At 35.3% G+C, this 23821-nt stretch overlaps 1 protein-coding gene across 9 annotated transcripts in view; it reads right to left on the bottom strand.

Moving 5' to 3' along the window:
- Positions 1-2512: 2512 nt before the first annotated feature.
- LOC105210995 (protein 4.1 homolog) overlaps positions 2513-23821 on the bottom strand; it is an 83064-nt gene continuing 61755 nt past the window's right edge. For 5 of the 9 annotated variants that reach the window (XM_054233973.1, XM_054233971.1, XM_054233972.1 and 2 more), the window contains 14 exons: positions 18818-19011; positions 18301-18746; positions 18079-18231; positions 17661-18019; positions 17468-17595; positions 16770-16907; positions 12152-12332; positions 12041-12093; positions 8394-11423; positions 6025-6237; positions 5569-5655; positions 5153-5302; positions 3445-3555; positions 2513-3362 (listed from right to left, as the gene is read on the bottom strand). In XM_054233973.1, coding sequence (XP_054089948.1) covers positions 3297-3362; positions 3445-3555; positions 5153-5302; positions 5569-5655; positions 6025-6237; positions 8394-11423; positions 12041-12093; positions 12152-12332; positions 16770-16907; positions 17468-17595; positions 17661-18019; positions 18079-18231; positions 18301-18746; positions 18818-18958 — 5256 coding nt within the window. In that variant the 5' untranslated portion in view covers positions 18959-19011 and the 3' untranslated portion in view covers positions 2513-3296. The remainder of the gene's footprint in view (positions 3363-3444; positions 3556-5152; positions 5303-5568; positions 5656-6024; positions 6238-8393; positions 11424-12040; positions 12094-12151; positions 12333-16769; positions 16908-17467; positions 17596-17660; positions 18020-18078; positions 18232-18300; positions 18747-18817; positions 19012-23821) is intronic. The other 4 variants (XM_054233976.1, XM_054233977.1, XM_054233979.1 and 1 more) reach the window with 4 other exon arrangements.

Here is a 23821-nt window from a genome sequence, read left to right as displayed (position 1 = left end):
ATAAAATAAAATAAAATAAAATAAAATAAAATAAAATAAAGTAAAGTAAAGTAAAGTAAAGTAAAGTAAAAATAAAATAAAATAAAATAAAATAAAATAAAATAAAATAAAATAAAATAAAATAAAATAAAATAAAATAAAATGAAATGAAATGAAATGAAATAAAATAAAATAAAATAAAATAAAATAAAATAAAGTAAAGTAAAGTAAAGTAAAGTAAAGTAAAAATAAAATAAAATAAAATAAAATAAAATAAAATAAAATAAAATAAAATAAAATAAAATAAAATAAAATAAAATAAAATAAAATGAAATGAAATGAAATAAAATAAATTAAAATAAAATAAAATAAAATAAAATTAAATTAAATTAAAAAAAATAATATAGAATAAAATAAAATAAAATAAAATAAAATAAAAAATAAAATAAATACTTATAAATAAAAATAAAACTTTTATTTTTTTATCAAAATAATGCAAAAATTTTGAAAGCCATAAGTAATGCGATGCCTTATTTAAGAATAAATAATTGATTGTCAGTTAAACGCCATGAATATGTGGATTGAAGAGTTAAGATGAAATTAAATTCGCACACCAATGTGTTTCGATAGAACAATATAATAGTTTGAAACCATAAATAGCATGAATAATGGACAGAACGTATTGTCAAGTATTTATTAATTACATTATTGCATTGTAAAATATAGTTGATGTCAGTTACATTTTTTTTTTAAACACCTTAAAAAGAACCATACCATTCATAAATTTTAAGGAATAATATAAAAAAACTCATTAATTTTGGAAGAAAATATCTGATTTAAGTTTCTCCCGCCTGTATTAGGAAACGTATTAAATTTTTTTTTTTTTAATTTCTAAGAAATACTTAACTGACAGTTGGCTAAAATTTATTTTAAGAGTGTCTGGTTAGCGCCAACTGCCGATTTCTTAAATAAAAAAAAAATGTTTGCATTAAAAAAAGTATTTAAAATGAGAATGGAACATTTGAAATCGAGTTTACCAATAACTACCTTGAAAACGTTTTCAATAATCAAGATTGTGGTGGAATCTGATAGTTTTAGAAATCTGAATTCAAATCGATACAAAATTCTTGTTGATGTCATGAATTCATTCTGATATTGTTGGTTTTATGTTCGAATCAGAAATTTTATGGATTTAGGTGTCATGGAAACCAATTTTATCGGTTTTATGGTTATATTATCTGAAACAAACCAATAGATTCAGGGCTGACATATACTGACAATTAAGCAAATCTGTATTGGATGCCACAACACCCATGAATGACTAATTTTGTAAAATGCCACGAGAATCTTCAATAGAACAGTGGCAATTAATACAAAACTCGTATCGGAAACAGGCAGATATATCAAAAATATATCGTACAAAGGCTTAAAAAAATGTTAAGTTACAATGGCATAACGTAAATATAAAAGATTACTAAATAATTTAATATAAATATTAAATTTAGCAAAAATATGAAATATTAAAAACATCGAAAATCAGCTCTTAAGGCAGTAGTCTGCCTTAGAAGCCGAAAAAAGCGTTTTTTTAGCAATTTTTTTTTTTTTTTTGAAAGGGAAGGAAATGATTGCGGTAAACGGAATTTTAATACGATAGTGTACTATATTTAAGGCTTAAAAAACAATATTTATTATTAAAAAATATTGAAATTGTTTCAAAGTTGTAAGTATTTTTCTGGAGTTCCTGGAGTCTGCACTTGTAAATCGGTGCCGGTGATGGAGGTCGTGCGATGCATCTGAAACAGTCGAACCAATTTCTTTTTTTTTTTAATTTTTATAAGTTTCTTTTCTTTATGAACTAAAAAAATACCGAAGAAGTTATAAAAAAAAAAGTTTGAAAAAAATATTCACTTTTTTAAGAAAAAAATTGACTTTAAGTTGCAAAACAAGTAGTTTAAATAATAATACCTTTGTCCAACTTTTTTAGTTCAAATAGAAGATAATTTAATACTGAAGCTAGATCACTTTGTTTTTTTTTTCCATCGGACATACTATATTCTTTTTGCTATCGCCGGCACCATTTTCTAACACTTGTGAAAATGAAAACTCGAGAAAACGCGCTTTAAAGTTTGCCTGAGCATTCGCACCTGCTCGACGCTCGGCCACTAAAACTGCTCTAGCTTCGAAAATTTGTCGAATTGGCCTCTGGAATTTTAAAGACATATTCATGGATAGTTTTGGAAGAGATTTAAAACCAAACAAAAAAATCGATTTTTTGAAGCCTGTAAAGCAGACTACTGTATAAATATTAAATTTATATTACATATAAAAAATATTCAAAATCAACTCTTAAGTTACCATGTAGTCATCAGGCATTATAAAATTGGTCCTTACACTATGACAACTTCAATGTATAAATCCTATATAAAATTGGGCATAACTGCAGGGACAAAGCAGATATGGCAGACAAATACATTATACATTTTAAATGAAAGCACATACAAAAACAACTGAAAGTGAAAGTGAAACAAAAATATTTACGTATATGTATTTATACAAAATGTGTGTTTGTTTTATTTTATTTAAATTTCATACATCGCGTGATTTATGCACAAATTTGCCTGTGTTGCGTAGTAAAGTGAATGCCATTCTTCAACAAGCGAGCACTTTTATGCATCATTTTTGCCGTATCTTTACTGTCGCATAATTCACTTGTGTTTTCTCATTACAATACATATACAATTTGCACTTGTTTGTATTTATAGTTTATTACACATAATAATAATAAAAATCAACATTACAAAGATAATAATAATAATAATAAAAGCATTTCGTTTATTTTAACTTAAATTGTTAGTTGAAATTTTGCATTTACTTTATATAGCATTAATTATGTATTTTCACTTTAATTTTTAATTGTAATTGTATTTGTATTTTACTTGCTGTCAGCTTAAATATAAATTTTTATAAAATTAATGTAAATAAAAAATAGACGATTACACTTGATTTGCTTATTGTGTCTGTTTAAAGTAGCTTTAAATAGAGCATTTCCGCTTACTTCCATCTTACATCCTTTTAAACGCTTATTTCTTTATTTATTTGTATATATGTATATGTTTATGTGTATAAGTTTTAAGGGATGTGTGGGTGGCTTGATTTTTGTTTCGTTTTCCTCTTTTATACTTTCTTTCTTTCACTTTGTATATGTGCGGGTGCATTTAAGTTAAATTATTGTATACATATATATATGTATGCAGATCGGTTATTAATTTGTATTTGATACTCTATTAATTGGATGTGTGCGAAGCTAAATAGACGTTTTACTGCGTTTGTTGTTGGATTTCAATCTTCTCCACTGTCATGTCTGGATTCATAGCTGTCGCTTCCTGTTCGTTATAAAGAAAGAGAGAGAGTAAAAAAGAATTTATTATTTTTATAATTTAAGCATTGCTTTCGCTGAAATCTGACCTGAATTGCTTCAGCCAACGCCTTGTCATGATCAATTGGATCGCCATCGGACTGTATGGTGATCTTCTGTTCTACACGTGTTTCCACAATGCCATCACGTTCGGTCTTGTACTGTTGGAAAAACCAAGAATTTATAACAAGAGAGATAGAGAGAGAGAATTAGAGAGAGATATTTAATATTAGAGCAGTTTTTGTATAAATAAATATAATATTTTTAAAATCTGGAATGTAATTGGTTACAATTAAGTTCCAATAAGAACATGAATAATATAATAAAAATAAAAAAATATATATAATATAAACTAGCTTAAGTCCTGTTACTGATAACATGCCCTAACAGAATAGGGAATTAAAGAATATTTTTTATAATTACTTAAAATTATTCCAGAATATAACCGTAAAGAGATAACCTATTATCCTTAATTGCGACCTTATAGAGAGAGTGTTGAGTTTTCACAGCAGTATTCTTTAAACTCCATGTAGAGCAACAGAATTCTGTTTATCATTCGATAAGCCTTAATTTGCTGTTCCTACAGAATCTGTAGGACATGGGATCTTTCCGAAAAACAATGCAATACTCTAAACCAAGACGTTCAGACATAAATTACTTTTCTTTGTTCCAAAGTAGTGAGACCTAATTCCGAAACGAAATTTAATCAAGGGACGACCTCTATTGGAAACTAAGAAACTATCAAATGCAAATATATAGAGGAGGGAAGGCGTTACAAAAACACTAAAATATAACGGTCTTCATAAAACTACTTGGATTTCTATATCTAAACGTTAGAAAAAAATTAAGTGAATACCAAACCACTTCATATTTCACAAATTTTCTTGTATCTAGATTCTAAAAATGTGTATCTAGACTATATATTATATATCTATGTACATATTATATAATATCTTCTATAACCTCTACGTACCTTACTTTAATTTTGGACAAACATGAGCTACTTTACTAGACTATATACGAACTAGTATATACTCATATAATATTATTAAACACAGACTTCTAATATTTAAAATCGATAAAATAGACAAACTTTCACAGATATATACAAAATATACAGTAAAATCTGAAACCAATATGTACATATTTATGAACCAATTATTATTGGCTCATTTTAAAACGAAGATATTATACCCAAGGCATATATATATATTATGATAACATAAAGAACATCTCTCTCTAATTCTTTCCTGTTAATTGGAGTTATTAGTAAATTGGTCCCTATTGTTAATGAGAATTAGAGTTTACGAAAGCTCCGAGCAAAGTGGGTACCGCACGAATTCGAATTCGACTCCAACGTATTCTCGGCACACAGCTACTTTTCTGGTTCTTAGACCTCAAAAGAATAATCGTTGTAGAGAAAACGCCGGACACATTTTAAAGGAAGCCCTTGAACACCGTCAAAGATTAAAAAGTAATAAAAAGTATCAAGTTTTAAAGTACTTCAAGCAATTCAAATAAAGTTGTTCCGGGACAACATTGAAAACAATTTAAATCAAACTTTTGATCCTCTCTATACAAAAGGATGAATCTAGTCCGAATGAATAGTAATTGTCCATAGGCTCACGTAATGAAATCATTTTACACTTTTACGATAAATAACACCACAAACGGCCTCGACGGAAATTGATACGTATCTTAACTTAGTTGCCTTGGGTATACTCTTAGCTATAAGTTCTCATTTGTGATCCAACTTACGGTAATGGTTTCCACAGTACGCGTTTTGCTGCTGAGTGTTTGTGTTGAAACAATCTCGCCATGACCGGAGTAGCCGGGTGTGTCCTCACCTAATATGACGCGGGTTTGCTCAACACGTGGACCGGGTGCTGCTTCGACAATGCCATATCCCTGAAATCGGCAAATGAATCAAGCAACTTTTAGCACATTTATCACTAGTATTTCCATAACAAAGTGTGTTTTTGTGAATGATGGGTGATTAATAAACGACGGCTACTTTCTCACAATTATGCATACGGTAAAGATACTATGGTACTACTTACATACATACATACATATGATATATAGAAAAGTGAGTGCAAAAATGGAGCGTGTGTGATTTAGATGTGTTGGTTGGTTCTAAAGTTGACGCAAACCTTATCGTAGGCAGTACTCACCCCATGGGACCCGTCGTATGGGCCGTCGATGGGCGTGCCCGAGTCGCCAGAGCTAGTCGATGAAATACTGTCTCCACGGTCTCGGAACTACAGTTTATGTTAATTGCGTTTTTTTTTTGTTCAAATTATAAGGCAAACACATTCCAAACACAGATCGGTTTATTAGTTTCATTTCATACAACAGTTTACAGTTAATGCAATTCAACGAGTACGGCAATCAATCAACATTTACGACGATTTAAGACGCAAAGGAACATACATATAAATAAATATAATGCAAAATAAAGAACGCTTTAATTTAAATATGAAAAACTAAAAAAGTTAACTAATTGAAAACATGCAAGTAATGCGGGGAAACATGCAACGCTGCTGAGAGCACCGCAAACTCGCCTGGAGTTCCGCGGCACTCCAGCGCGCTCGTTACCGACGCGTTCACCCTCGTTGCTTGTCGCTTACCTGATCACCGCTGGTCACTGTGGCTGTGGTCTTTACTTCCTGTGTCACTACGCGCTGTTCTTGCTTGTTGGGGTCATGGGTACGCGTTGTCGCCACTGTCTTCTCTTCGAGTTGTTCGGTTTTGGCCTTCTTGCCCAGATCTTCGTGCGTTGTGGCTGTGCGGGTGGTTACGGCGGTGGCAGTGACATAAGCACCGCTTACATCGGCATCAGCCTGGTTAGTTGTTGTGTTTTTATATTTATTTATATTTAATAAGCGTTGTTTCGTTGGATATTCGAAAACGTAAGTGTACAATAAAGGAAATGAAAGCAAACCAGGATGTTGTTGAAATGATTGCAAACAAAAAATTTTATAAATAAATTGTTAATGAATGAATAGTTAGTTTAATTCACAAAGCGCAATGGTCCGAAGTAGGAAGCTTGATATTCGATATCTGGGGCCTTAAAAAGTTATAGTGCGATTTCAAATATTTTTAAGTGTGTGATGCCGCACCTCAAATCCAGTGTTTTTGTAAAGTTTTGTTGTGGTAATTCATTGAGTCTTGATTTATAAATTTCAAAGTGAACGTGGACGATGTCAACATCCGATGAGTCGGCACTAGGAGTTTTCGAAAGAAAGGTTTTGCGGAAGATTTATGGCCCCTTAAACATTGGCTACCGCGAATACCGCAGACGATGGAACGATGAGCTGTATGTGTTATTCGACGACATAGACATAGTCCAGCGAATAAAAAAACAGCGGCTACGCTGGCTAGGTCATGTTGTTCGAATGGATGAAAGTGCTCCAGCTATGAAAGTATTCGATGCAGTACCCGCTGGTGGAAGCCGAGGAAGAGGGAGGCCTCCACTCCGATGGAAGGACCAGGTGGAGAGGGACCTGGCTTCGCTTGGTATAACCAATTGGCGCCAAACTGCCAGAAGTAGGGATACGTGGCGCGATGTTGTGGACTCGGCTATAACCGCGTAAGCGGTGTCCACGCCAGTCAAGAAGAAGAAAGTGAACGAATCTGATTGAAATCAAAATGGAGTTAAATGGGAAGTAGGCGTGGTTGTTAATCGATTTCATCCATTTTCCATCGGTAATATCAGGATGCCAAGGAAATATTATGTATAACATTTTATTGAAATCGGTCGAGTAGTTTTCGAGATATGGTTTTTGACCCGAAAGTGAGTGCCACGCCCATGTTATATTCTTTAAAAAATCTGAGTGCAGCTTTTCTCTGCCATTTCTTCAGTAAAACGTAGTGTTTCTGACGTTTTTCGTTAGCGAGTTAACGCACTTTTAGTAATTTTATGGACGGTGGGCGTGGCTGTTATCTGATTTCACCCATTTTCATGCTGTATAATCGAATGCTAACGGGAAATGTGTACAGTAAGCAAGGTATATGTTTATAGCTTAAGTAATTTCGGAAATATAAACAAAAACCCTACTTGAGGGCGGGGCCACGCCCGAATAGTTCAGAACCTCACTCTCAAAATTTTTGATAAATATTGTTGAGAAACCAACGAAATATTTAATTAATTATTGCTCTACTTGAACATCGTTCCATACAAAAGTCTTTTACGGTCGGTGGTGGTCCTCAATTTGACTGACTTGGCTTTGTCACTTAATGACCATTAAAGGCGGTTAAATTAACTGGCTCTTAATTAAGGACTAAGATTTACCGTTAAAAATCCAGATACTTGTAACTGATTAGGCCTATGAAGTAATACACTACATGTTCTTCTACTACTTGATCCTTATCTCTCAGCTTTAATCTACTACTCTTCAGAATTCCTACAGGTATTTTTTCGTTGTAGGACAAGGCAAGTCAATATTAAAGCTGTTTGAAGAGACTTCTTCTATACAGTCAATGGGTTTTTTTTTATAAATTATATGTTATCGCAACTTTTTCGTAGTTCGATGGATTCAGAAGAAATGTAGCAAATCGCAAATGTGATTAAATGATTTAATCGGGTTTGAAACAACAATCATGCATCATTCTTACAAACTCACAAATTCCACTACAAATGATACTTAATATTCAACTACAATGTACTTACTTCGGAATCTCAATCATTAGAGCTGTACCAAAATGGACAAACCAATTGGGGTATACCGTTAAAATTTTTAAAAATAATGCATATAAATGAAAAGTTCTAGATAATCAGTCTATAATTACTAACCAATAAGTACGCATTACTTACGAAACTGAGTAAAAAATATAATATTTCGAATTTCACAAATTTTTACCGAATTTGTTGCTACAAAAAACACATTCGAACACAAACTCAGACCCAGAAAGTCTAAGAACTTCATATGTCGTGAAACTACCAAACGTGCGTCAAACTAACTATTGCGTAAACCTACTCATATAATGACTTGCTAACCTTGTGTTCCTGCGTTGAGTATGTCACCTCGCCGGTGCCCAAATTGTGCACCTCCTCCTCCACATTGTGCGTCACGCCGTCATCATTCTTGGTGAGTACTTGCTTTGTGGTCGTTTTCACCACAGTCGGTGTGCCGAATTTGCCAGTTTGTTTTGTAGTTGTTGTAGTTACGGTTGAACCATCCGTGTGTTTGGGACTGTTCAGCACCATGTCCTTGACAGTTTCACTGCCATACTGTTGTGTCATATCATCGTCCGAACTGGCCTCGGAGTCGCGTCGCAGCGCATTCTTACCCATATGTTTGACGCCTTCGAAGAATTGTTCCCGTGTAATTGGCACGGTCTCAGTAGTTGTGCTCACCTGAGCTTCCTTGCCAAAGTGCGAGGGATCGATTTGTGCATAATTAAGAATTAGTTTGCCTGTAACGGGATCACGTACTGCTGTGGCTGGATCAATATCGCCTGTATTTGGATCAATGTCACCGTATTCGCTCTTTATACGTCCGGTTACTGGATCAATTTCGCCCGTCAGTGTCATAGTCTGTGTAACGGTGGTGCGTGCTCCCGCGAAGCGTGGATCATTTGGATCAACCTGTACAATTTCACCTGTTACTGGATCTATCATAGTATAAACATAAACAGTTTTATTGAAGAACTTGAGAATTCGACCAGAGACCGGATCGATTTCACATGTCGCTGGATCGATTTCTTCAGGTCGACCACGCTCATCCGTCTTGGAGATGAGCAGTACGCGAACAATGACAATTTTGCCAGTTTTGGGATCAACACGTCCGACTTTGGTGTACACATCGCCGGATTCAGGATCAACTTGGGTGGTGGCATAGAGTGGTTCGCCTGTGGTTTTGTCAACCTCGCCGGTGGCTGTATAAATCTTTCCGGAGGATGGTTCGATTTTGGTGGTGTTGGGATCGAGTTTGTTTTGTTTCTTGATTTCGTTTGTTTTCGGATCGAGATAACCGTAAATAGTGATAACATAGCCGGTCTTTGGATCCACGCTGCTGGAAATGTATTGTGACTCTTTTGTATTCGGATCGCTGGCACCGGTCGGCATCCAAATCTGGTTAGATTTAGGATCGACAATAATTTCTTTGTCCTTCGCTGAGCTAACTTGTGCAATGGGTGCTTTCGTTTTGGGATCTACGCGTTGCTGTACAATACGCAATGATATAATGCGGGCATAGTCTTTGTCGGGTTTGTTGTTCTTCGGATTAATTTGGTTCTTAAGCACAATTTGTCCAGTTGCTGGATCTATTTTGATATCACGTGTAACAGTTTTGCCCGATTTGGGATCAGTGAATGTAATTGTGTGTTTAACCAAATCAATTTGTCCATATTTTGTATCGATCTTGCCAGCCTTTGGATCGAATTGACCACCTGAAGTTTCAACTTGTGCGGTTTTTGGATCGATAATGTTCTTCTTGGAATCATATTTGCCAGCCAATGAGGTAACCTCAACAATAGGATCAATTTGCTGTCCGACTTCAATAATTCGACCTTGTGTGTTATCCAATTTACCAGTTTTTGGATCTGTGACGCCCAATATCGTTATTTGTCCAGTGGATGGATCAACTTTCACATTCTTAGATACAACAATTTTGCCGGTTTTGGGGTCAATAGATTTTAGCTCACCCGTTCTGGTATTTATTTCGCCATATTTAGTATCAAGTAGACCGGAATCCACATTTAGTACGCCCAGTGAACGTTCAACATCGCCGTTAACTGTATCAACCTTACCTGTGGCGGGGTCAATACGGCTTGTGATAACAATAAGTTCCACTACTGGATTATCTTGTGGTGTAATACAAATGATTTGTCCCAAACTCTCGTCTAAACGACCAGTGTTAGGATCGGCAACACCTGAAGCCAAGTGCACGTTACCAGTTTTGGGGTCCACTTCACCATGGTATAATTCATTCTTGCCCGTCTTCGTATTCAAAGCCAATAGTGTGCCATTTTTAGGATCAATTTGACCATATTTACTGTCAATCAAGCCAGTTTCAGGATCAAGTATGCCCGTGGAGTGTTCAATGACACCATTTTCGGCATCAACACGTTTGGTATTGGGATCAAATTTGGATGTGATCACCATAATCTTGACACGCTTCTTCTTTGGTTTTGCAGCAGCACCGCCAGCGGCAGCGCCTGCAGTCAAACCACTGCCTGCTCTTGTAGGCGTAGCCGGTGCACTACCCCTGCCTTTACCAACAGGAGATCCAGTAGTTGCAACACCTGGAGCACTACCAGGTGCACCTTTACCATCTGTGGCAGCTTTACCAGCTGCAACACCGGCACTAACAGAAGGTTCTCTATCATAACGCTCAGATTCAAGGAATGCCGCTGTGGGATCAACCAATGGCTTATAACGACCTGGAGCACCTGAAGTATAACCGGCTGACTGACCTTTGGAAGGCGAATAAGAGCGCTTCTGTGCATCTGATAGTGGTGCAGCAGCCGCATCGACAGCGCTACCTTGCAATTTAGCGCGTGTGGTTGGCGATAGATTGCCTTCTTTAAGTAGTTTAGCGCGTGTTGTGGGCGACAACTGACCCTTGTTAATCTTTTCACGTGTGCGTGGCGATAATTGACCACTCTTCAATTTCTCTGCGGTCTTCTTTAATGTATCATCATGACCAGGCGCATAATTGAAGGCAATTGCGGTCTTCTTTTGCTCAGATGTGGGCGACATTTGTCCATCACCATCTTGACCAGCACGTCTACCGCTTTGCGGATCTTGGTCGTAACGGAAGCCACCGGGAATGTATGATTTACGTGTGGGGCTTGTCTCACCTGTACCATCTGAGTACTCATAAGGTCTAGTGTGCCCTGGTTGACGTGAAGCACGATTGTTATCATCATTGGCTTGATTATTGGGCGTAGCAAGTTCCAAGTCAGCGTATATCAACTCACCACTCTTACCATCCTTGGTCTTGCCAGACTTATCTTTATCCTTTGGCTCTTTTGTTGGAGAGCTACTCTTGCTCTTACGACCGGACGAGAAGAGGCCACCACCCTGATGTGTGTTGATTTACACCAATATATTACAGTTTTTATCGAAATTCAAAACCATTTACAGTTAGCACATGCGTTGATTCAGAAATATTTCCAATTGCATAGAAGTTTAAAAGAAAAGAGGGGAAAAAACAAAAAAATAACAACGGGAATAAATAAAAATTTAACACTAATAAAATATAAATAATTATTAAATACAATTTAACTGTACACTACAGTAAGACATAAAATTTACATACATAATGGGGACACTAAACGCTACATACTAATTCTTAACTTAAAATGCAGATTTATGTAAAAGTACAAAACATGACGGGGGAAAGAGGGCAATGCGCTACAAATTAAAATCCATACAATTTGAAAAGAACAGTTTGGAGACATCTATGCAATCATATGCAAGCCGACCGCTGTACATATACAATCCACAGTAACACCAGAGTAACATAAACATGATTTCGGTAGCGTCGCACTTCGTACGCATTTCGCATTCTTGGAGTGGTAGGGCATTTGTCATGATTATCTTTAGTTAACGGTACACACTATGCTATTATATCCCACTTTTTGGTGATATATACGTATATATAATGATAAACTAGTTGCTCTAGCAAGAATACTTACGCGTCCTTTGCCGGATTTCTCTGACTTGTTGGAATCATTCAAATCATCATTGCCTGCTCAACAAAATGCAATTAGTAACTTAAGTAAATTTATGCACCGTGCTGCACTCACCATTCATGCCCTCAGCAGCGGCGGCACCAGCCGCAGCACCCTTAGCGGCCTTTTCCTTGGCGGCTTGCTCCTTGGCGGCCTTCTCCTTAGCCTCTTTCTCCTTCTTTTCACGTTCCTTGCGTTCTTTCTCCTCCTTTTCTTGTTGTTTCTTCTTCAATTTGGCCTCTTTTTCGGCCTCGGCCTTTTGGTGCAAGAGAAATGGAAGAAATTTATTAATTTTAATACTTTTGTCTTGCACATAAGAAGACAGTAAAATTGAAGCGCGACAAAATTTAGACAAAGCTGAGCTTATGTTATTATTACTGTTAAAGCGTTGGCATGCTTATAGCTATTTAATAACAGTTATATGTACACGCATAAAGATATATGTATATAAGTATATATGAGTCTGTGGTTGGTATGTTTATATGTAAATAAGAGCTTAAAGGAAAAGGCGGCTGAAGCAAGCAGCAAATTATAGTTGGCTTCATAGCTTTCAAGTTTTATATTTTAAATACTCTTCTAATCGGCTACTTTTGATCTACAGCCTCTTTAAGCCGTTATGTGCACTTTTGAATAGTTAAATGTTCATAGTTGCAACACCCTGTATTACTAATAGTACTAATAATTTACATATATTATATACATATAAAAAAACAGCAATTAATTAAAAGATAATAGTTTAAGATAACAGTTATGTATGTGTACAACAATGTATATAAGTATAAATGTATGTAATGTAGTGATTGTTTATATGTATTGGATCGATAACAGTTATAGCTTATGTGTATGTGTTGACTGAAACATTTAAGTGTCCACTATGTACATATGTAATAGGTATGTAATAATACATATAGGTGCATGTATGGGTATGCTTTGTATATTTAAACAATGGAAAAAATTTCGCTGCTCCGCACAATTAGTTCAATGGTATGAATTTCCTTACGAATATGTATGTATGAATATTTTTAAGGTATAACACTGGACAACAAGAATATTTGGGACAAAATCAATTATTTTACATTTATAAGAGTATATTTTGAATTCAAGACCACTTGAAAATCGTAAATATTTTACAGAGGTACATATACAAGCTTTGGTATACATATGTATATTGTTTTAAAATTAACAATATAGACAGCTCTCCAAGCTATGCTAAACAAAATGACATAAGCGACAAATTTATCTAAAATTTTTCAAATACAAATTACAGTGTCTTATCTCTAATATTAACAAATTTATATTATATACAGTTATCTTCAAATATTGGGATTCATTTAAGTTGAAAGCACACGTTAAAAGAACTTACGCAGTCGCACTTAAATCAAGGAGGTCTTACTAAACATCTTTCAACAAATCGTAGGAAATTTTTTTAATTTCTTCGACTCTAACATCAAGTTTGCTTTTAGAAGATGCATATGTACACCCAGTGGTTACGCTCTAATGACCTACGTTCTACCCATTCTAGCTTGCCTAGTTTACCATGTGAAGACACCTACCATAGGACTCAATTCCTTTTTTTCTGAATTTTTTTTTTGTCTACCCAAAACATTTTTGTTTCATGACTAGTATTAATTAGGCAATTCACAAGCTTTGTTGTATGTCTTATGTCATATTTTAATATTCTTAAAAAATACGACACTTGTGAGCACACTTAACTGTTGTATGTCATATTTTGTCATATTTCTACACTTAATCATAGCGATTTTTGCTGAGGCCAAAACCAGATATATGTCCGTATTTTCCAGATATATACAATGTGCGGTATAAATCGGTTGAGAAGTATTCGGGCAGAAGGGCACAAGCAAAACCGACCACTGACCGACCCAAAAAACCGGTTCTTCACAGAAAACCGACTACTCACTCGTCGAAGTTTTGCCCCAATACGCCCCAAAGCCCCACCCACCGACTGCCCACACTGCCACGAGTGTTTCCCAAAAAAAAAAACCGGTTCCAAAAAGTAACCGGTTACTGCAGTACTAGGCATATGCCGCAAAAAATCGAAAAAATTCGGCAGCAAGTGGGTAGGGGTATAGAATAGCGAACTCAAGAAACATACCACGCAGTGTTGTATCAGCCATATTTTAATTTTGCATGTGAAACAACAACGGTGTTGGTATGACAGTCATAAAAAATATGACAATATGACGATATGATACAATATGACACCTTGTGAATACCCTAAATGACTTTCCCTAGGTTATTTACGGAAACTCACTTCTAGTAGTAGAGAACTCTCTTATCAATTATATAACCACAATTAATCATCTCAGTTAAAGCATTACTATCTACAAAAAAGTTAAGTTAAGAGGTAGTCAAAATTTAAAAAAACTTAATTTTTTTCAATAGTTTAAGCGTAATATCTTAAAAGTATACTCTGAAAATTTGAAGTCGATCCGATAATTACTTTACGCCGTATTCGACAAATAACAAAGACTACTCGGGCAATCCAAGACGCTCGGAACCGGTTTCTCGGGTTCTATGCGTTTCTCTCAAAGCTATTTTTTTTTAACTGGTGACAACTGTAACTCGAAAACCGCTCGGTAGATTTTATTGAAATTTCTATAGCTTTTAGAATAGATAATATCTCAGACCTGATCGGTTTTTTTTAATTAAAAATTTCGATTTTTTAATACCAATTATATAACTGTTGATTTTGTTCCGAAAATATAGAAAAAATTTTCCTAAGGCCGTCATTTTGTTAATTAAAACAAAACTTCGATCAGGCCCAGGATTATCTATTTATAAAACTAATTCTTCTTATCCGATTGATTTCAGATCAATATCCAAGGACTTGTGATAGTCACCGCAAGGACGTTTTTTGGAACTGGGTCAACACAAACAGCTATAACTTTGGAAATTATAATTTTTTTTCAATTTCTCGTGACTTTAAGTCAAAACATTGTGTAATAATGCCATGTTATTACTTTTGTAAAATAACATGATTTAATAGCAAAAAAAAAACTACTGAAAATTCTCATTTTTTCGTGTCTCTGACTACCCATAACCCCTTAAGGTAATTGTATTTCTGGCAGTGCCGAGCGGATCTAGTAGTAAAATTTTTCATAAATTACTTATATGTATGGATATAATCCATATCTATCCTATTAATTGCCTATCACATGGCTATCTACCACAAAGTTTATACACTTTCTGAAGCTTGGCTTGAAATACAGAGTTTTCAGTTTTGAATCAAAAACTAACTTTTTAAATAGAAGTTGTTGCTTTTGAGACCCAATTATCTCACATTTTGAGACGGCAAGATTATTATGATTGTCTCAGACTTCTTTTGAATATTAATGGGACAGTTTACAAGGATTGCAGTTTTTTTTCTGGAAGTGATTATATTTTCTTAGAGAATAATTCAATATAAGAAGACTCAGCCGGACCTAGAACCTTTTTTTGAAGAGAATATGAGAAGATAAAAAATATATTATAAATGGACCTCTTCTCATCTTCAGAATGCAATTTTAAACTCATCTATTAATTATACACTACCTTCCATCGATGTTTTTTCAATCCAGGATATGTATTTTTAAAAGAAAATTTTAGAAAAACTATTATATAAAATCCTCTACTGATTCTTTTTCAAAACTTGTCGCTTACGAAAATTTATTGTATTAGCATGAATCAAAAATCGGTTCATATTTATGTTGTATAAGTAAGGGTTAAGCATTAGCAAGCACATTCAGCATAAAAATATTTATATTAATTGAGGTAAATCAAGCCAAAATGAGAATTAAAAGAGTTAAATAAAATTAATTAAATTTATGAATATAAAACTTGTTTTAAAACCAAAATTTGTGGAGTTTTGTATAGTTGTTTATATACAGAGAACAGCGATTTATAAAAATTTTACAATAAATATGTTCGAAATTCCTAAAGATATAAGTATATTTAGTGGGGACTAGTTTCAGCTTTTTTAATCAAAGAGTGAGTAAATAAAATTATTAATTTGTGGCTGGAGAGATTTCATGTATGAAATTAGTCTGATTTTACAGCAGTTCAAGAAAGAACTGTTTATACTATACTAGACCCCAATACTCTATTTTTCCACAACTAAGTATATTGAACTCTGTTGATAAACTTATTTTCAAGCAAAATATGATGAGATATTTCCAATAAATTCGTGTTCGTGCAAGAACTTTTTAAATCTTCGACATAAAAGATGTTTACTGTTAGACCTTGCGTTTTCTGTTATGTATTTGTATTGCTAACGCCTTTTCAAGCTATAGAGCATATGCTACAAAAGCTCATATCTATCAATTTCTTTACTTGTGAGGAGTAGTCTTGAATATTATCATAAATTTTCGCTTGTAGACAAGCAAATTTCGAACAAGACATGATAGACGGTTTTCCCTAACCATCAAATTGGACCGATTTTGTGGAAGAAGTGGAAAAACAAACAGTTAATATTGTAGGACAAAAGTAATCATAAAAGAGAAAAAAACGGACAAGAGACACTTAAAGCTCAGTTCGAAAAAATACACTATAAATAAACTAGTTAAATAATGGAGAAAATAAAAGAGTAAATAATTACGTAAAATTTCGTACGAGGTAAATACTGTATGATTGCATATACGAGATAACCATAATAAATATAGAAGTATAGAAATTGGCTGTTGAAAATGAAATTAACCTGATCTTTGCCAAGATAGGCGACGGCCGAGGCGGACTCGCCGGCTGCCACATCAGCACCGGTATGGGTCGAATAATCACCTTCGAGTGAACTCTGCGAAGAGGCGGAAGCTGTACCAGTGCTCGATTCACGTTTTAACTATACGATTTGGGGTTATTTGGATCAAACAATTTTTTTTGTTTTTTTTTTCATGTATGTATGTGTTTTGTGTTTGTGCAAATTTTCAAATATTTTTGTGTGTTAGTTACGGTTAGAAATGAATATGAAATTTATGATTAGAATTAGAAGAGTACATTTTAAATTGTTTTTGTTGCGCGCATTGATTGTTGTTTTAGTATTGGTTTTTTTTCAAACATAGTTAGATGTTGGGTGTGGTGAGTTGGTTGTGGTAGGTGCGCATTGTTTTTTAGAGTTTTTTTCACAGCATTTCAATTGGTTATTACATTACATTTGCGGTGTGTTGTTGATATTTTTTTGGTTGATGTTTTGTTGTTGTTAGTGAGTTGGTTAATTATGTGTCGTATTAATTACAGAATGGTAACAAACCGAGAAAAAGGAAGGAAAATAAATTTTGTCAGTAAATTTTGAAAAGAAAAATCTTGAAAAAAAATATACACTTGTTTTTGAGAAAACAAAATTTCTAACGAAACTGTTCTCCTAGTGAGAAATCTTTGTGAGAAAAGAGCGCAGAAATATACCTTCTCCTTTTTATCCTTTTTCAATGGGCTACGACTGCGTGGCGAGTCAAAATCGGGAATATGCTCTGGTGGATGTCCCATGGTGTGACGTTTCTGAGCATCCTTCTCCTTTTCGGCCATAGCGAGCGCTTATAATATTAAAAAAAAAAGTGTTAAAGAAATTTCAATATTTATAATAAACTCATACGCTTACCATCCATGCTGCGCGATGTCAGACGTCTGCCCGACAAACTACGATCGAACTTCGGTGCGGTGCGATCAATTGGATTGCGCTTGCTTTCGTACAAAGTACGTCCGGAATAACGGTACTTGGAGCCGAAACGTGGAAATAGCGATGACTTGGTCGGTGGCTCTGGTGTCATCAGACGGAAGAATGTGTGATGTTCCACACACGACTTCCACAACTTCTTAGCAGCCTGATGATTGGCCAATTTGAAGCCAATAGTCGATTCGAACTGCTCAAAATCGCCGGGACGTATTTTGATGTAGAAGTGATGGCGCTTGTAAGAAATCTTTAAAATCTTCGGCCAAGCAAAGCGATTGATACGTAGTCTACAATATAAATTGTTTATAAATTACTAATTAACGGAAACGTGAGAAATTATACGCACTTGTCGCGGTATACTAGCAAACCGGAAGCACAGACGCCCAACATAATGTCAACGCCCTCCGAGTCCTTTGCTGGATGCAAATCAACACCGTACATGGCTAGCTTCTTGGCATTATCCAAGTAATGTAGTTCTGCCTCGGCTGGTGCTTGACCCCTGAAAAGTTTAAATGCAATTTTAGTTCAAGCTTCAAATTAAAGGTCTCTATATGGTGCGTGTACTCACTTGTGTGTCTTGTGCAAATCCATGACTTTGTCTTCCAACTCTGGCGTTTGATTGGGTGCTATTTTGAAGTCCTTCAAATAGCGACGATCTGGCATCTCCTTTGGATCATAGTCGCCCATCTCCGATTGCACCAGGTACGAGCCGAGCAGCGCATGTGTAACGAAAGTGCATGGCAAGCGCCCTTCGAGTATGTCGTTGCGCACCTGCAAGCAAAGCTGATAGCGCGTAATATCCTCCTGTAGCTGTGATGGTTCCGGTGGGTAAAATTTCACAGCAAATTGCAGCACCCACGGATCGGTACGGAAAAACTTTGAAACCGGCTTATCCAAATCTAACCAAGTGCGCGGATCGGACGGAGTGTCATAAATGAGACCGAAATAATCCTTCTCCACAATATTGAGACCCGCACAAATGGTGTTTATCAGATCGCGTCCTTTCGCTTTGCGCTAAATTGTAGAAGAAGAAGAAGACAAAAGTCTTTACATACTACCATGTATGTGTTTCTATGTTTACTCACGTCGATCGTGACATCAAGCAGAGAGCCATCGAGCAGCGTCACACGCGCCAGTCCAGCCTTTCCGGTCGTATTCGCTTTTTTGCCTTTCGTAGGCGTATCAGCCTCGGTTCCAGCGGTGGCAGTCTTCGTTTCCGCTGGCATGTTTTCTTCTGTTCCGTTTTACTGTGTTTAAACTATTTTGATGGTTTGGTGAACTGAAATGAAGAAGAAAAACAGAAATTTCTTTAAAAACCCAGATAAAGTAACGATATTTTCTCATATTTCAAGCAACGTTTTTTTATGACTTGAGATTAAATTAAAGTTGATTAACATTAATTTGAGAGATGCTTTATAAACAACAATAACAACGACAACGTATACAACTAGATATAACCACATACAAACATTCGGCAACGTCGTCTCAAGAGTGCGAAGAATATATAAATAGAAAGACTGTAAATATATACCTAAGTAGATAGGTATAAACTATACTTGTCTATACACTACTACGAGGGAGGCTATAATTGTGGACCCAAAAATAAAAATTCTCAGACTTGCCTGAAACGATAAGCTTAATTTAATTGTCATCGAATTTTTTTCGAGAGAGCCGGACCAAAGGGAAAGGGGTGTTAAATGTGTGAAGTTTAGGAGGCATACAAAGTGGTGGTTATAGTCATGTGGGGACTCTTCTCGTATTGAGTAGGTCGGGGCTCAGTCTGGATAAATAGGAGTTTAACATGGGCCACTCTAGTTTCGCGAGACAACTCGAGCTCTGTGTCTGTTATGGATGGTGTTTACGCCATTCAGGGGAGGAAGTCGATGAAGGTGTTAATGGCTCCTCTGTAAATGGCGTTCAGTGCTTGTCGAAAGTCTGCCGTTCCGAAGTTCTGTTGGTATAATCTTGCAGGTCGTCGACGTATTGCAGGAAGGTACGCTTGATGGCTCTGGGAGGCGGCTTTCAGTAAGTGACAGTGATGATCAGGTATGATTTCTAAGTAAGCATCTCAACAGAAACTGTTTATACATACGGGCCTTATTATGTAGGTGCTTGACCGAAGACATCAAGGAGAGCGGTATTTTGACATTTAACTCGTATGTGTTGACTGGGGGTTGAATATTCAATCCATTTCGTCGTACAACAAAACTGATTGATATAGAACCGAAATAGGTCCCTCACATTTCACATCAAATCACTAATTCAATCACAAGAACTACCTTAATTACAAAACAGTGTTAGAGAAGAGGAATTTCTTTAAAAAAAATACTTTCAGCACCTAACTTTCGTCAAAACCGAACTTTATCTGCGGCAGAAATCTCTTTATTAAATAGCGACATTTCGTAAGCGAACTTAACGAACATCACTCGTATAATTTAATGCTGGTATACACAGAGCTTTGCCATTCCCGAGAATCTACAACTCGACAGCCAAGTGACAAAACTGACAGGTATATAACACGTACATACATGTATGGAGATAGCACAGATGACGAGCGACTGATAAGTGCTCGTGTAAGTGAGAAATACGACTTTATGATTCATATTTTGCGTTGACCTGAAGGAGGGCTGGTTGCTGGTGGCGCTATTTTAATTGAACGCAACTGCTCAGCAGATGTGGCGGCATTGACAGTATTGGCAGAAGAGACGATTACTCAAAACTTTGAAATGGTTGATGCATGGTGGCAAGAAGTGTCTCCTGGTGCTTTATCTAATAATAATGCACGATTGACAGCCGTTTAAGGGCGACAAATATGAAGAGTGAGGAACAGACACAAATAGCAACAAGTTGTCTGCAAACGAGCAACATATGGTTTGACAGTCTGCTCCTGGGCGAAGGGGGGTGTAGAAGGAAGTAGGAAGTAAGCATCTTCTTGAGTATACTCAACATGTACTCAACTACATTTCTATGTACATACATATGTACTCGTATGTAAGTAAATAATTGGTTTAATTGAATAAAATGTTCGCATAAAAGCTATTAAAGTTGAAAGGTGGAGCGGGAGAGATCGCATTATTGTATTGTAGATATTAAAGTTGTAATTTAATAATAAGAATAAGAATAGAAATATACCTATTTAGAATTTGAAGCATAGCTCATTGAAAAAGACCAAATAGACAATAAAACCAGAAAGAATAACATACAGTAAAACCTCTACTAACGGACACTTCTATTAGACCTCTACTAACTCTGAAAAAGGGGGTTTCCCGAATAATGCCAAAGGTAAAAGTATCTTAGAAAAAACATGATAAGCTTGATTAGCTTAGTGAATTGTGTTCAGACATTGCGTATAGTTAGTCCTAGAGTTATTTATGATGATGGCGAGAGAGTTATTTTTATCCGAGCATTGAATGAAAGACTCCCTGTTCTATTTTATGCAAATATGGCAGGAGAAAAAGAAAAACCTTCTCTTGTTAATGGGAAAGCTGCACGATCGAGAGTTTTTGCGACTACCGATATTTGAAAATTTCCACTAAATTGGCATTCAAACAAGTAGGTTTGGATGAAACGTGACTAAAGGGGGTCATCCCAAGTGATGGGCTCACATGTGGTGACCCCCTTAATGATAAATTGGCTAAGAGAATTCGAACAAAAAATCATCATTTTTTTCAAGATCAAGATCATTTTTTTACCTAGTAACAGGACTTCAGTTTGACAGCCTTTGAATCAAGGAATTATTCAAAATTACAAAGTTCATTTTCGAAAATTTCAGATTAAAGATATATGGGTAGGAATATAGACTGGCTCACCTAAAAGAAAATAAATATTTTAGAAGCAATACAATTTATAAAAGAAGTCTGGACAAAGGTTCTACCCAAACCCGTAATAAATTGCTTACAAAAATCAGGTTTTGACAAAAATAGCAATCTTCGAACCCGAACACTATTTCAAAAATAAGCTTCTCAATCACTTAAGGGGACACTCGGTGAGTGTCCGTCCAAGAGAGATTTCACTGTATTCGCTATATCTAACACCGAATTTCTATACATATAAATGTACTCGAATATATGTACATACTCACTCCAATAATGCAATATCAAAGCATTCACTACGTTTGAGTGATAATTGATGAATAATAGAATTAGAGGCATCTCCATTTTTCAATTAAAATTACTTATGTATGTCTTCAGCACACACTTAACCTTGTGTAAGTGAGTAAGTTCACTTAATTGAATTAAATGTGTCACCTCTAGTAGACACCGCTAGAACTTGTATGCGCCAACACCAAGCAATATATATTACGACACTTATTTCCATATATACCCACCCATCTATTCATCGAATTATTTCAAAGCGGAGTCACTGCAGAAAAATTCATTATTATCAAGCGTCATCAATAGTGTGCGTTTATGCTCTCTTCTATAAGAGATCTGCTTAATTTAAAAAACGACATTAAAGAACTTTGAAACCTTCAGTATGACTTTTCTATAGTTTAGAGCTAGTGGAAAGTAAATTGTTACAAATTCCAATGAGTGGCTATCCCTGGCGAACAAATAGGTTAGAGTTCTGTATTCAAACCTGGTAGTTCTTGGCTCAAATCAAATATATATATTTTGTGTATCATGCTATTTTAATTATTTCTATAATTTATATTTAATTCGTGTATTAGTAAGTCTAGGCTTACCAAGCTGTAGGATTTTCCCTAGTTCACACACTGTTTATATGATGTCTGACAGGTTCTCGTTTCCCAGCACATTATCTACATAACTTAGCATATACATATATGCTATAATACATAGATATTCCATACACATGGAATAAATATATACATATGTTATCTATATTCTTCTATATCTATTACACAAAACATATAAACATATCGATAAACTTTCAAGCTCACCCCTCTTGCCAATCACACAAATATTATTATTATTTGGTGCTCTATAGAATTGCTGATACTATAGATAAAGCAAGCAAGAATTCGTAGAAAGCTCACGCGAGTTTACTGATAAATATAATTAAACTTGTAGTAAACAAATCATTCTTGCTTGAACTGTAGATAAAAAGAATGAGTGTTGTTTGGGAAACCTCGACAGGTGAAATACTATATAAACTGCTGCAAATATGCGAGTTTTTAGTTAAGCTGATGACAATTTGATTAGAAGACGCCCTTTCTAAGAAAATTTTACAGAAAACTTGATGAACGACAAATTTTTACTCGACAGTTGTAGCAGATTTACATAGAAAAGTGTACTGTCTTGAGGCTTGCTTATTAACAAATAAGTTTTTTTGTATACATCTTGCAAACCAATAAAGGTATATAAACCAAACTTACTGCAGTCGTTTCTTTTAGCCGTTTCGTTATACAGTCCAAAAATGAAGGAAATCGGATAATAACCACGCCCACCTCCCATACAAAGGTTAGGTTGAAAATTACTTAAAGTGGGTTAACTCACTAACGAGAAACGTCAGAAACAGCAAATTTTACATAAAATATGCCAGAAGGAAACTGCACTGAGATTTTTTTACAAAATAGAAAATGGGCGTGGCGTCGCCCACTTATGGGTCAAAAACCATATCTCAAGAACTACTCGACCGATTTCAAATCGAAATTCGGTATATAACACTTTCTTGACACCCTGATGACACGGGTGGAATATGGGCGAAGAAGGTTCACAACCACACCTACTTCCCATATAACTAAATTTTGAACTCTTCTGATTCGTTCACTTTATAATGTATTCATAAGGAACCAATGAAGCTAGCGGAATAAAACTTTACACAAATACTGTGTTTGAGCTGTGACATCACTTGTGGAAAAATTGTCAAAATCGGACCATGATTTTTCAAGGCCCCTGACATCGAACATGAAGAACTCAGAGCCTAAGAGTAATTTTTCACCGAAAATATAGGTAAATCTCTCAGATAATTTAATGTAATTCATTCGCTCTGCATTTTTTTCTTATAACAGTTTGTCTCTGTACCAAAAATGGTTAAAATCGGGTCATAACTTCTCTCAGATCCCATACACCTAATTATAAGTAATATAAAATTAAGTAAGCGTATAGTCTTCGATATATTATATCTTG

This window comes from Zeugodacus cucurbitae, chromosome 6 (assembly GCF_028554725.1).
Source record: "Zeugodacus cucurbitae isolate PBARC_wt_2022May chromosome 6, idZeuCucr1.2, whole genome shotgun sequence".
Lineage (NCBI taxonomy): Eukaryota > Metazoa > Arthropoda > Insecta > Diptera > Tephritidae > Zeugodacus > Zeugodacus cucurbitae.
Note: the sequence above shows the minus strand (reverse complement) of the source record. Positions and strands in the feature narration are given on the sequence as shown.